Genomic DNA, 13063 nt, shown 5'->3' on the forward strand with positions numbered 1-13063 from the left:
AACTTCTTTCTGTGACATTTCCACAATTAGTCCTCACAAAAAGAGTGTGAAGGACGGAACCTGAGACAGAGCCTGACTTCTGACAGCCCCCGGAGCCACTCATACCTGTCTCTTCATTTCAAAATGGCAGGCATGAGAAAGCGTTCCCTGTAGCTGAAGGCCAGACATCAGCACACACTATAGTGTGCTAGTAGACACAACTTAAGTTGGCTATATCTCATGGGAACTAAATGAGATGAAAGAGGATCTGACAAATTTTGAACTTCTGCTTGAGTGTTGACGGGAATATGGTAGGCCAATAGGGATAAAGGCCATGAACTCAAGCTGAAAAAAACATTAAGCCATTTTCTCCAGATATGAGGGCTGGTCACCTTTACTCAGATTTAAACTTCTATCTTTTTTTTTCCTACCTTGGAGTCAACATTCCTACCTTCCTTCCAGCCGTAATTACAAGCTCTCTCTTCCTGACTCTCCTTCTGGCTCCTTCTGCCCACGATTAGCTCCATTTTGCATAACTTTTTTAATCTGAAAGGAACCTTAAACAACTAAAAATCACTCAACTCAACTCATTCAGGCCCAGCACTGACTGGGTTAAATGATTTACATAAGGTCACACACTGCCCTTATTTCTCAAAGTTCTTATTTGCCAGTTTGATGTAACCTAGTTTTTAGCTATCTGTTGTCTCCTAAGAGAAACCTTCTGAGTTGCAATATTTCTATTAAGTCCAAAGACGCCAAATTTAATTAGCCACAAAAATGAAGGGCTCCCTCCTCCAAGGGATGATTTTTTAGATTTAGCAAAGTAGAGAGAACATCTTTGATTATAAGCTGCTGCTCTACTGGGCTCAAAGCCTTCCTCAAGCAAGTAATTCGTGAGGTTGAGTTACCTTGGGGCTCATAGGTGGAGGAAGGGACATCGTGGGATTCCATGTGCTCAGGGTGAGAAAAGGTAGCTGTGCCAGGGGAGGGTGGGGTTGTGCTGGAGAAGGACGGGTGCAAGCCACAGACGTTGTCTGTCTCCTTGGTCCCCGGCTTGACCACCACCAGGTTCTGACCCAGACAGTCTGTGTGAGCTTTACACTTCATCACACTGGAAGGCACGTCAGAGAAGGTACCCCGAGCGCACTGCTTACACCGCACATTTTCATTCTCTGTTCCTTTCTTCCGCACACCCCAGCCCACGGGGCACACTGTATGGGGAGCACAGGTACCATTAGACTGATACATTCCAGGTGGGCAGATGCATTCTCGGTCAGTCAAGGCAGCACAAGGTAATCTCTCGATCATCGGCCATGGGCACGGCTGACTACAGTCATGGCATCTCTCTATGCCGTTCTCATGCCTGGTAAAGGTCCCCGCAGGGCAGCTGCTGCAAACGCGCAGACTCGTGTTGGTACAGTGCTCAGAGACATACGTTCCAGCCGGACACTTGTCGCAGGTTAGCACCTGGCCAGTGATACGGTCAACGTGGCGGTATGTGCCAGTGAGACTCAGAGTCTTATGTTCTGGTTGAGCTGTAATGGTGCTGAGGAATCCAAGCTGAAAGAAATTAAGAGCGGTGTCAGATAGGAGCGGAGGAGAAGAGAGCATCAACAACGACACAGCCCTCACCACATTGGCTTGACATCAGAAACGGGGGTCGGGTGGGCTACCAAAGCTGCCTCTTCTATAGCACCTGCATGCCTGATGATAAAATTTTCTTTTGTTTTGTTTTAACAAGCAGGCATACTTTTGACATTCCTGGTATATGCATTAAACAACGGAGCGGATGCTTTTAGATGCAAACCCAGTTTATCCAGTCTCTGAAGGACACAACCGATAGACACAGTCCCTGCAGGTACCCATTGAGCAATCTATGCATTGAACTCCGGTCCAGCAAGAATAGCTCAGTGGCCATGTTCTAAAATAAAAACTTCACATAGCAGGTCAGAGTTACACTAACTTCCAGAATAAAAACTTGGAGGACCATGCCTTTAATCCCAGCACTTGGGAGGCAGGAGCAGATGGATCTCTGAGTTTGGAGCTAGTGTGGTCTACCAATCGAGATCTAGAATAGACAGGGCTACATGGAAACACCCTGTCTCAACAAACTACACACACACACACACAAAACAAAAAAACCTAGGGGGATCACAAGTCCCAAGAGGCTGTGAAAGAGGTGCAGGGAGCAAAGATTAGGGTGACTGATTCCCTGGAGCCATAGAAATGGAGAGGCCCTGACTCTGCCATCCTCAGTGAGATGGAGAAGTTTGTATGAAAACCATGGCTGGCTGGGCAGTGGTGGCGTGGCGCATGCCTTTGATCCCAGCACTTGGGAGGCAGAGGTAGGCGGATTTCTGAATTCAAGGCCAGCCTAGTCTATACATTGAGTTCTAGGACAGCCTGGAACTGACACTGAGAAACCCGAGAAACCCTATCTTGAAACACCAAAATTAAAAAAAAAAAAAAAATCATAGCTGCCCCAAGCTACCAGCTACAGAACAAGTTCCCTCTATACTTAAGGCCATACCAGTAACTGAAAGGATAAAGCAGAAACCTGTTTGCAAGGTGATCGAGGGTCTGTCTTCTCAGCATCTCGAAACTTGACCCCAGTCCGGAAGTCTTTCCCAGCTCCACGGAAGTGTGAGAACTTCCGTGAGTACTTCCTGGTCTCTCACCGCTCTTGAGTTTTCCTCCTTAGAGCCTACGATATTCTTAGTTTTTCCTTCAGTCTGAGTTTGAAAGTAGGGGCAGGGGCGACCAGGGTTGGTTTTCTTATTGAGAAACTTAATTTCGTATTAGAATTTGAGAAGGAAAAGAGCCTGCTACTTGGTGATAAGTCTCCCCTCTCAGCGTTTGGCTTTGCCCTTTTCTGCTCCCTCTACTTGCACAACCAGCCCAGACACCCTCTACTGAGCTCAGCAGATGCCTGGGTGGAGGAAACCATCTGTCCAATGGGGCCCGAGAACAAGATTAGTGCCCTGCCCCCATTGTAGACTCAGAAGTGTGCACCCTGGGGTGATGCACAAAGCTCTAGGAAGTGTTGCCTCCACACCAGCCTCCCCCTCCCAGGGCTCCTGATCCTTGGGGCCCTGCCCTGACTGTGCATGTGACTGACTACAGCCACCAGCCTAGGCAAGGATTCAGACTTTCGTTCTAAGCCAGGGACAGTAGGTTCTTTCCTGAACCCAGGCTGGCCTCAAACATGTGGAAGTCCTAACTCAGACTCCCAGTTGCTGCGACTACAGGTATGAACCACCAAGCTGGGCTAGGCCATTTTGCTAATTTTTTTCCTCGGTTTATTTGGTTGATACGGAATCTCAATATACAGCCTGGGCTGGTGTCATGTCAATGTTGTAATCCTCTTTCCTCAGAATCCCAAGGGCTGGGATTATAGGTATGCACAACCATGCCTGGCTCGTTTATCAGCTCTTAGGGGACTATAATATTGACCTATAAAATTACCTCATCTATCTCCTGCAGAGAGAATAAAGGAGAATGTGAATTAACTGTGTTTACTGAAGTGGATGGCGGAAGAAAGCAGTGGGACAGAGGCGAGCACTGAACCGGACACAGATCACAGGGCTGCCTCTTGGCCAAGGAGCAATGGGAGGTAGGCCCCAGTCCCCTCATTTCTCTCTCAAACAGAGCAACTCTGCTTTGCAAAGCCTAATCAGAGGGAAGGTCTGTGGAAAGCAGTGCTTATTACTCAAGCAAGGACTACAGGGGCATCTAAAGTCTCTCCCAATTCCAGAGTCAATCACTAATCCCACTGTGCTATTAAAAAGAAGAAGAAGAAGGAAAAGCTCTTTGTTTTCCCACCAGATGTGGAAGGTGCTTGCCTGTCCTGGAGACTCCGAGGAGAGGATGACAGGATCCAGACCAGTCAGCTACATAAAGAGACTTTGCCCAACACAAAACAATATCCCCTTGTGATGGCACATGTTTGTAAACCCAACACTTGAGAGGCTGAGGTAGGGGGAGCAGGAGTTCAAGGCTGTCCTTGGCTACACGTCAAGTTTGAGACTCGCTTGAGCTACCTGAGAACATGACTCTAAATATGTAAACAAACAAACAAACAAACAAATAAATAGTTTGGTGTGTGTGTGTGTGTGTGTGTGTGTGTACACACACTCACATACACTCATACACACCACACACTAGTTTTTCCCTCTAACTCTGTGACTCTGGGCAGTGATGAATCAGGTCAATATTTAAAGATGGTCCCTGCACAATATTAAAAGATTATAGTGAAAGATAGCACTAGAGGAAAACAAACAAGCAAACAAACAGTGGAATGGGGACACAAGGTCACTGATAGGTGTGAGATAGTGAGAGTCAAGAGAGCCAGGGCTGGATCCTTCCGATTAAAACCCTTGATGCCCCCCATGTGTGTAGACATGGCTAAGACAGATCAGAGAGACCTAAGTTTCAGGCCTTTGAATACACTGCTAAAATTGCCTGGGAAGAGTGAAGAGATGGCTCAGTAGTTAGTGTTTGCCACATAACCAGAACATGGCTCAGATTCTTACACCTCATGTATATAGCAAGTGGATAGATACCGCGGTCTACCTGTGATTCAGAGGTCAGGGGACCTCTAGAAGAAACAGGTCAGTGAGCTCTGGGGTCTGGCTTAAGTACCTGCCTCTCTGAATAGGGAGGAAGAGCAATTGAGAATGAGAACGTCAACCTCAGGGCTCCATGTGCCCATGGACCCACACATGAGTGCGCAGACACACACAGACACACACACACACACACACACACACATACACACACAAATGAAAAAGAAAAAATAATACTGCCTGAGATGATTTTTGAAAAGACCTCGTATTTTCATACTTTCATATACCTCATCTTATCTCTGAAGTCATTGTGAGTTTACAACAGGGAGAGGAACCTATTTTGTTTGGCTGTGGTTTTTTTTCCTTGTCTTTAGGCAATCTGAGTGTTTCTGGCATCCAACTAATTTCTGAGCCCTTAACACTAAACCAGAACCCCTCTGGCTCTAAAATTCTTTGATTCTGAGCCACATTTTGGACACAGCCCAACTGTACTGTCAGAGTCCCTCCGTCCATCACTACCTAAGGTGGCATTTTTAATTAACTCAATGACAGCATTTCATCTCCTAAAATAAACATCCTTGTAATAATCCTACCAATTTGGAGCTGCAGTTGCTCAGGTTCCCCGTTCTCTTGTTCGAGTTGGTTTTATGTATGCAACGGGGAAAAAAGCCACTGTGTTGCTCTGTGATTTCTTTTTCTACCCCCTTCTGTTACGACGTCACCACGATCTGTCTGTTTTAACATACAAACTGTCTCGTTCTAACAGTTGAGAGTTCTTCAACAGAATGAGTACATTCTAGAGAGCTGGCCTCAGCTGTTAAGGGTTAGGCTCACAACCAAGAGAATAGGAATGTCTTACTTTATAGGGTCTTCCCACCAATGCTTTTTTTTGACTGCCTCCTTGCATATGTGTGTGTGTGTGTGTGTGTGTGGTGTGTGTGTGTGTGTACACATTTTTCTTTTTCTTTTTTAAAAGATTTATTATATGTAAGTACACTGTAGCTGTCTTCAGACACTACGGAAGAGACCATCAGATCTCGTTACCGATGGTTGTGAGCCACCATGTGGTTGCTGGGGTTTGAACTCAGGACCTTCAGAAGAGCAGTCGGTGCTCTTAACCACTGAGCCATCTCTCCAGCCCCAGTGTACATTTTTCTATTGTGAATAACCACTTCTTCCCTTCCAGACCCCTCGTGTAGCTTCTCTCCTCTCTACTTCAATCCAAGCAGACATAACCATTCTGGTCCCAGTCTTTTGAAATCCAAAATGCAATCAATCGATAACCTGAAGCTACCCCATTCTCTCACCCCTCTCAATATAAAACATATATACAAACATACATTTCATAAACATGTATGTATACATATAGACACCCCTGGGTGGATCTATCAAAAAAATTCAGAAAAAGAATTGGTCAAAGATTCTGAAAAGAGGAGGCACATTCTTCCCAGCCTGTCTGAAAATCAACAGGATCTTGGTTTGCTCACTTATGAAATTAGCAGGTTGAACTCGGTAGTAGCATCCAATCAGCTCTAACCTCCTGTGTGTGGTGATTTTTGTCAAGTCCCACCATCCTTGCATAGCCTTTAAATCTCTTTCTAAACACCCAGATGCCAAGCAGATGAGCAAGCGGCCCATCACATTTCCTGTTTCTGTCCACTGTATCAGCTTCTAATTACAGAGTGTCTCATAATGTCGGTCGGCAGCCCCGTAAGTGTATATACTTACCTTCCCTTAATGCGTATAAGCAGCTCAAGGCCAGGGACTGCCACACAGACCACACCTCCTCACTTGCTCAATGACCTAATGAAGACTAGGAGAATAACAAGCAAAGCTTCTTCAAGCCAGGGGCAAGCAAAGGAATGCCAACATGCCAGCTGGTCTTATAAACAAGCTTCCAGAATCCAGACGCTGATGTAGCTAGCACTCACGGCTGCTTCCACGCTGCTGTGGGAAAGCTACAAAGCTACGACAGAGACCGTTCTGCCCAGAAACCTCAGTAGCCTACCACTATCATTTGGCCCTTTATAAACAAAGTCTGCAGACTCGCAGCATGGGCATCTAAAGAAATAAAAGCAGTACAGAAACCCGCAGCTCAAAGAAACCCCCAGGCCTCTCCCATGAGTTTCTCTATGAGTAGAGTGCTCTCTCTCTCTCTCTCTCTCTCTCTCTCTCTCTCTCTCTCTCTCTCTCTCTCTCCACCCACTCTAACTTGCACGCTCAATCTGGTTCCTTCACACCCAGCTTCAAACTCTCACTCCCCCTTCCCCCGACATCTGATGAGAAGCAAAATCATCCAGAGAGATGAGACTTCCTCCTGGGTGCTATCCCTATGTCCCATCCCCAACTGAAAAGCCCTCCTCTGTTTCTTCTTTTTCCCTATATGGCTGTCATCATTTTCTACTTACACATTTATACTCTGTGTGTCTTCCCTGGAATAATCTATAACTCAGGACAGCATGTAGACTCAGTACCCATTGACTGGACCACACGGCCTCTTTTCCCTCTGTGATGGGAAGGGATGGGTTTATGAGACCCACTGATACTATCCAAATCCTTAAGGATCTAGATCATGGACTACCTGACAAGGACTTGTTGGCTAAAAGGATGAATTTGCAGACCACGAATAATTAGAATTAATAAACTAAACAATAGTGTTGGAGGAGGTTGCTGGGAGTGAGAGACACTAAAACCTCCACAATAGGGCCATAACATTAACTGAAAACATAAGTGAGGCACTCTGGTTTCCTTTGGCATGAAAGCAAAGAGTTTGCTCACCATCAAAGACCCTAAAGACATCACTTTCCTTTTCTGAAAGATGTACTTACACTGTAGCTGTCCTCAGACACACCAGAAGAGGGCATCAGATCCCATTACAGTTGGTTGTGAGCTGCCATGTGGTTGCTGGGAATTGAGCTCATGAACTCTGAAAGAGCAGTCAGCGCTCTTAACCTCTGAGCCATCTCTCCAGCCCCCATTACTCTCTCTTAACAGAACTACAATTGGCTTCTAAGAATTAGCTTCTTCATGATACTCAAAATAAAAAGCTAATATACTCAAGGCTTCAAATATCCTCCGCTCATTTAAAAGAGAAGGTTTCACTTTATGCTAAAGATTATAAGTGACATAAGAAATAGATTCTCTCTGTGTTTAAACTGCAGTTATTATGAAAATTCCATTTATCCAAGAACTTCAATGACAACAATGGATAGATTTGATAAATAAATATCAGCATGCTGTCTCAAATTGCGTATTTGGTTAAAAAAACAAACAAAAACACTGCAGGTGTTTATTGAATGATTAGAAGCTTAAACGGGAGAAACAGATCAAATGAAAATCAGCACGTGGCTCAGGTTCACTCGGCCGCGAAGGCGTCCAGGGTCTCACTGTGCATCCTGGTGGCGGCGTGCAGCACACCTATGACGCATCTGTCACCTGTCGTTTACAGCACAGGTGGGCCTGACTGGAGACAAAAAGCACCCGGATGTGAATACACATCAGATTGGGGACGGTCGACTTATTGTTCAGCAATTCCCTTTCCATGACCTCATCCTTCAGATAAACAAGAGATCCCTTGGTAGCTTAAAGGTTACACCAGATCTGTGCCGCTGACGATGTTGTTTGTGTGTGTGTGTGGTATATGCGCATGTGTGTACAGGTGCGCATGCCCATAGGGAAGCCGGTGGAGGATGCCGAGTGTCCCGCTCCATCGCTCTGCACTTCGTTGCCTTGAAAAGGGGCTCTCTCATCGAACCTGAAGCTTGCATTTTAACCAGACTGGCAGCCGGCAAGCTCCAGCGAGTCTCCAGCCTCCACAGTGCTGGGGTACCGGGCGCTCACAAGGCCACACCCAGCTTTCTACACGAGTGCTATGGATTCAAACTCAGGTCTCTTCACATTTGCAAGCCTGCATCTTACCCGCTGAGCCAATGTCCCTGCGCCAAGGGACGCCACTTTCATTTCCTGTCAAGTTCTAGTAACATTGTGAAATGAGCAAACTCAAGACAGAGGTGGACCTGCTTTTCCTTAGTAAGAAGCAGGGAAATTGAGCTGGAGAGATGGCTCAGTGATTAAGAGCACTGACTGCTCTTCCGAAGGTCCTGAGTTCAAATCCCAGCAACCATGTGGTGGCTAGATCAGATGTCCTTTTCTGGTGTGTCTGAAAACAGCTATAGTATACTTACATATGATTAGTAAATCTTTTTTAAAAAAAGAAGCAGGGAAATTGCTCTTGTGTTTGATATAGAATTTTTTCAGATAGATAGGTAGGTAGATAGATAGATAGGTAGATAGTGTATATATATATATATTTAGTTACTATAGAGATTATAAGGCAATCAAGTTTGCCTGTGAGGATGACTATGAGATATGATACCTGATGACAAAGGTTAACAGCCACAGGGAGTGCTGGTCAGTCCTCAGAACTGTTGACCATTTTGTCTGGGGCATCACGTTTAATTTGTAATATAAACACCCTGGCTGGCTAGAATTTCCCAGACTCGGAGTTGGGGAGCAGGTGGGATGCGGAAAAACAAACGGCTCGAGGATATAAAGGTTCCACAAACCACAGACGGATATTTCCAGTTATGTTATATAAACTTGGTTGGCTCTCTCATTTCCTACTGCCTTCTCTGAATGGAAGGAAAAAGGAAGGAAGGAAGGGAGGGAGGGAGGAAGGGAGGGAGGGAGGGAGGGAACTATAGAGGGGTGGGAAGGAGGGAAGTATAGAGGGGTGGGAAGGAGGGAAGTTTAGAGGGGTAGGAGGGAGGGAAGTATAGAGGGGTGGGAGGGAGGGAAGTATAGAGGGATGGGAGGGAAGGAAGTATAGAGGGGAGGGAGGGAGGGAAGTTTAGAGGGGTGGGAGGGAGGGAAGTATAGAGGGGTGGGAGGGAGGGAAGTATAGAGGGATGGGAGGGAAGGAAGTATAGAGGGATGGGAGGGAAGGAAGTATAGAGGGGAGGGAGGGAGGGAAGTATAGAGGGATGGGAGGGAAGGAAGTATAGAGGGGATGGAGGGAGGGAAGTATAGAGGGGAGGGAGGGAGGGAAGTATAGAGGGGTGGGAGGGAGGGAAGTATAGAGGGATGGGAGGGAAGGAAGTATAGAGGGGAGGGAGGGAGGGAAGTATAGAGGGGAGGGAGGGAGGGAAGTATAGAGGGATGGGAGGGAAGAAAGTATAGAGGGGAGGGAGGGAGGGAAGTATAGAGGGGAGGGAGGGAGGGAAGTATAGAGGGATGGGAGGGAAGGAAGTATAGAGGGGAGGGAGGGAGGGAAGTTTAGAGGGGTGGGAGGGAGGGAAGTATAGAGGGATGGGAGGGAGGGAAGTTTAGAGGGGTGGGAGGGAGGGAAGTATAGAGGGATGGGAGGGAAGGAAGTATAGAGGGGAGGGAGGGAGGGAAGTTTAGAGGGGTGGGAGGGAGGGAAGTATAGAGGGGTGGGAGGGAGGGTGGGAAGGATGGGGTGATGAGAGGAATGGGATTGCATTCCTATTGTCAAAGCAAAAGCAGAAGAAGCAGGGCCTGTTTTTAAAGCTGGTGACTATAGAGAATGCCAGGGCCAGAATGTGCTGACTGTAGGAACAGAAGGAGACAAGCTCAGGGGACACTGGAGAGGAAAAAAACAGGGACGATTTCACCCAGGAGCTGTTTTCTCTGGAACCCGCAATGCAGGAGAGAAAGTGCGTACAGCAATCAGTCACTGGACCACAGCACGGGCTCCCTCCAGCACAGTAGCTATTTCTTGGTTCTCTGCTTACTGGGAGAAGCCAATAGGCTGCCCGATGAGTAATAAATGAAGTAGTATCCCAAAGAAAACAATAGAAGATGGAAGGAGGCGACTCCGTGCTGACTGCGCATGTCCGGAAGAGCATACAAACCCAAGCCAATGCAGCGACTGAGGCTTCAAAGTATAAGGAAGACCCACATAAACCTAGAGTGTACCACACAGGCCCTGCCCTCCTGGGTACCTGCTGGGCGCCATACTGTGGAATACAGGAATACAGATGTGGACTCTTCCCATGGTTCCCATCACCAAGTGAGAAAGCTCAAAGTCAGTGTGATTAGGGTCTTCCGGGTGGCGATGAGATGACAGGGGATGGAGACTCTGAGAGGGTGCCACCAAGATGGAGACCAGTAGTCAGAAAACACAAGATTTTTATAGACAGCTTGCTACGTTCAGTTTCTCCTCAGTCTGGGATGAGGTGAGAGGTTGAAGGTTAAGTTAGTCACCAATGGCTAATGATGCAGTCAATTATGTCGACGAAATGATGCCTCCATAAAACCCTGAAAGGACAAGGTTCAGAGAGCTCACAGTGTCCAAGGCAGGCACAGTAACTTCCCAGCTTCCTACATACATATGTATACATGTATATTCCTATATACATATGTATGTATATATATATGACTGCCCTGAGCATGCCTTCTTCTGTATGGTTTACCATCTATCTCCTTTATACAGAAGAGAGTGCTATTCAGAAAGTGTATATATATGAGGCCATGCTTACAAGTTAAACGAAGCCCCAGAGAGTCATGGGAACTCTGACTTGTATGTAGTCAGACAACAGAAAGCACAGGTTACAACCCGGCTTTTGCTATTGATATCTGATGTCAGAGTCAGTCTTGTGGAATCTAGCCTTCTAACCTGTAGCTATCTCCAAGCAAATAGGGTTGGTTGGTTGTGAACTGAGGATACCCAGTGAGTGTCAGTTGGTGAATCTGGTTTCTGGGCTGAGAGAAATTACATTTTTTTTTCTATCTTTCTAACCTGGGAATAGGCCAACTTCCAAGCCTCTACCTCCTCACTTGTAAAATGGACATAGCAATAATAACTGCTATTCTAAGTTGTTTTGATAATTAATGGGTTACACAGAAAGAGCATGGAGAACATGTCTGACATTGGTAATTGCTGGATGGATATTAGCTTGGGAAATTATCGCCCCCACCAATTTATTATTTTACCAGACTTTAAGTTCATTTCCTTGCGATTAGACAGTCTTTTAAAACATCTCAATTATATCTTAAGTATATTACTCCTGAGATACATAACAAAAATTTGAGAATTTTTTCCTTTTATTTTACTTGCGTTTTGTTTTTTGTTTTTTGTTTTGTGTGTGTGTGTGTGTGTGTGTGTGTGTGTGTGTGTGTATGTATGTGTGTTTGTCATGCTGCAATTAAATCCAAGGTTGTGTGTGTGTGCTAGCAGGTTACATTTCCAGCCCTCAGACTCTAGATTTGCTTGTTTGCTTGTTTGTTTGTTTGTTTAAAGTGTAACCCAACTCCAGCACAGGAGCACACTCTGTGGTTCCAGCACTCCGGGGACAAAGGCACAAGGAACATCCCAAGTTCAGGGCCAGCTTGATGTATGTGCAGTGAGTTCAAAGCCAACTTGGTGTACTTACTGAGTTCAAGACCAGATGGATATACATGGTACATTCAAAGGGAGGCAGGGGTCCACAGCAAAACTGCTCAGAACAAGTGAATACAACAAGATCTGCCGGCTGGGTACAAGCCGACGTACCTAGTGGCACATGCCTATTTACATGGTGGTCCAAGCTTATGATCCCAGAACTTAGGATGGAAGGGCAGGAGCATCACAAAAATCCAAGGCCAGCTTGGGCTAGACACTGAGTTCCCATTCAGGCCAATTTCCATAGGGAGATCCTTTCTCAAACACCAAAAGTTTGATTATTTCTTTTATTTAATTTAATAAAAGATTAGAATCCTGAAACCCACTTCCCCAAACACAGAACACACTGTAGAGGTTTGTTTTTTAAAGCAGACATCAAGATAAAGACAAGAAAAAGCAAGGCTACTTCTCAAAATATATTTTTAAAAAAAAACCCAACAGACTAGCAAACACTCGAGATTCCAGGGGTGTGGCTTGCTCAGCTGTTAGAGTGCCTGCCTGATGTGTGCAAACCCCTGAGTCCCACAACCAGCACACACTATAATCCCAGCACTTAATATGGAGCAGCTCAAGGTTAGCCATGGGTCAGCTAGTCAACCTGAGACTCATCTCAAAATAAGTTAGTTAATTAATTAAAATGAAATAAACCTTAGTTTATAACCAAAAAAAACCATAAAAGAGAAAGTATTTACAATTAATAATATCACGTTAGATGCCCAGAGCACAATTAAGCAAGGGTTTTCCAAAGTGAGTTTCCCCAATTTGGTCTCACGTGATATTAATGCCCTGGTTTAGAAGCAGGCTGGACTCTGTCACTATATAGTTTTGTATAGCCCATAGGCCTACAACGGTTTTATAGTCTGAATAGCTGGGAGGTAATGAGGAATGAAAAGAGGAGCAATATAGTACTCTATGTGAAATTCAATTTTCGGTATCCACAAATAAAGTTCTACTGACACACAGCCAGACTCACTCTTTGTCTGCACGTGTCTTGCACAAAAGTGATGTTGTCTCCTCACAAAGGTAGAATTAAGCAGTTACCACAGATATCATAATATAAACGTACTGCCCAGCACTTTACAGAAAAAGTCTTCTGATCCCCTAGTCTAGAGTTCAG

At 45.6% G+C, this 13063-nt stretch overlaps 1 protein-coding gene and 1 long non-coding RNA gene across 2 annotated transcripts in view; one reads left to right on the forward strand and one right to left on the reverse strand.

Annotated features, from left to right (window-relative positions):
* The window catches only part of Tnfrsf21 (TNF receptor superfamily member 21), a 77145-nt gene that overhangs the window by 53036 nt on the left and 11046 nt on the right, over window positions 1–13063 (reverse strand). Inside the window, exon 2 of the mRNA XM_052192327.1 lies at window positions 888–1539. Within this exon, the coding sequence (XP_052048287.1) occupies window positions 888–1539 (652 nt within the window). The remainder of the gene's footprint in view (window positions 1–887; window positions 1540–13063) is intronic.
* LOC127692204 (uncharacterized) lies at window positions 3021–4216 on the forward strand. Its single transcript, XR_007979422.1, has 3 exons — window positions 3021–3227; window positions 3463–3592; window positions 3805–4216. It is a non-coding gene; the product is annotated as an uncharacterized LOC127692204 (long non-coding RNA).

Source organism: Apodemus sylvaticus, chromosome 9 (genome assembly GCF_947179515.1).
Source record: "Apodemus sylvaticus chromosome 9, mApoSyl1.1, whole genome shotgun sequence".
Lineage (NCBI taxonomy): Eukaryota > Metazoa > Chordata > Mammalia > Rodentia > Muridae > Apodemus > Apodemus sylvaticus.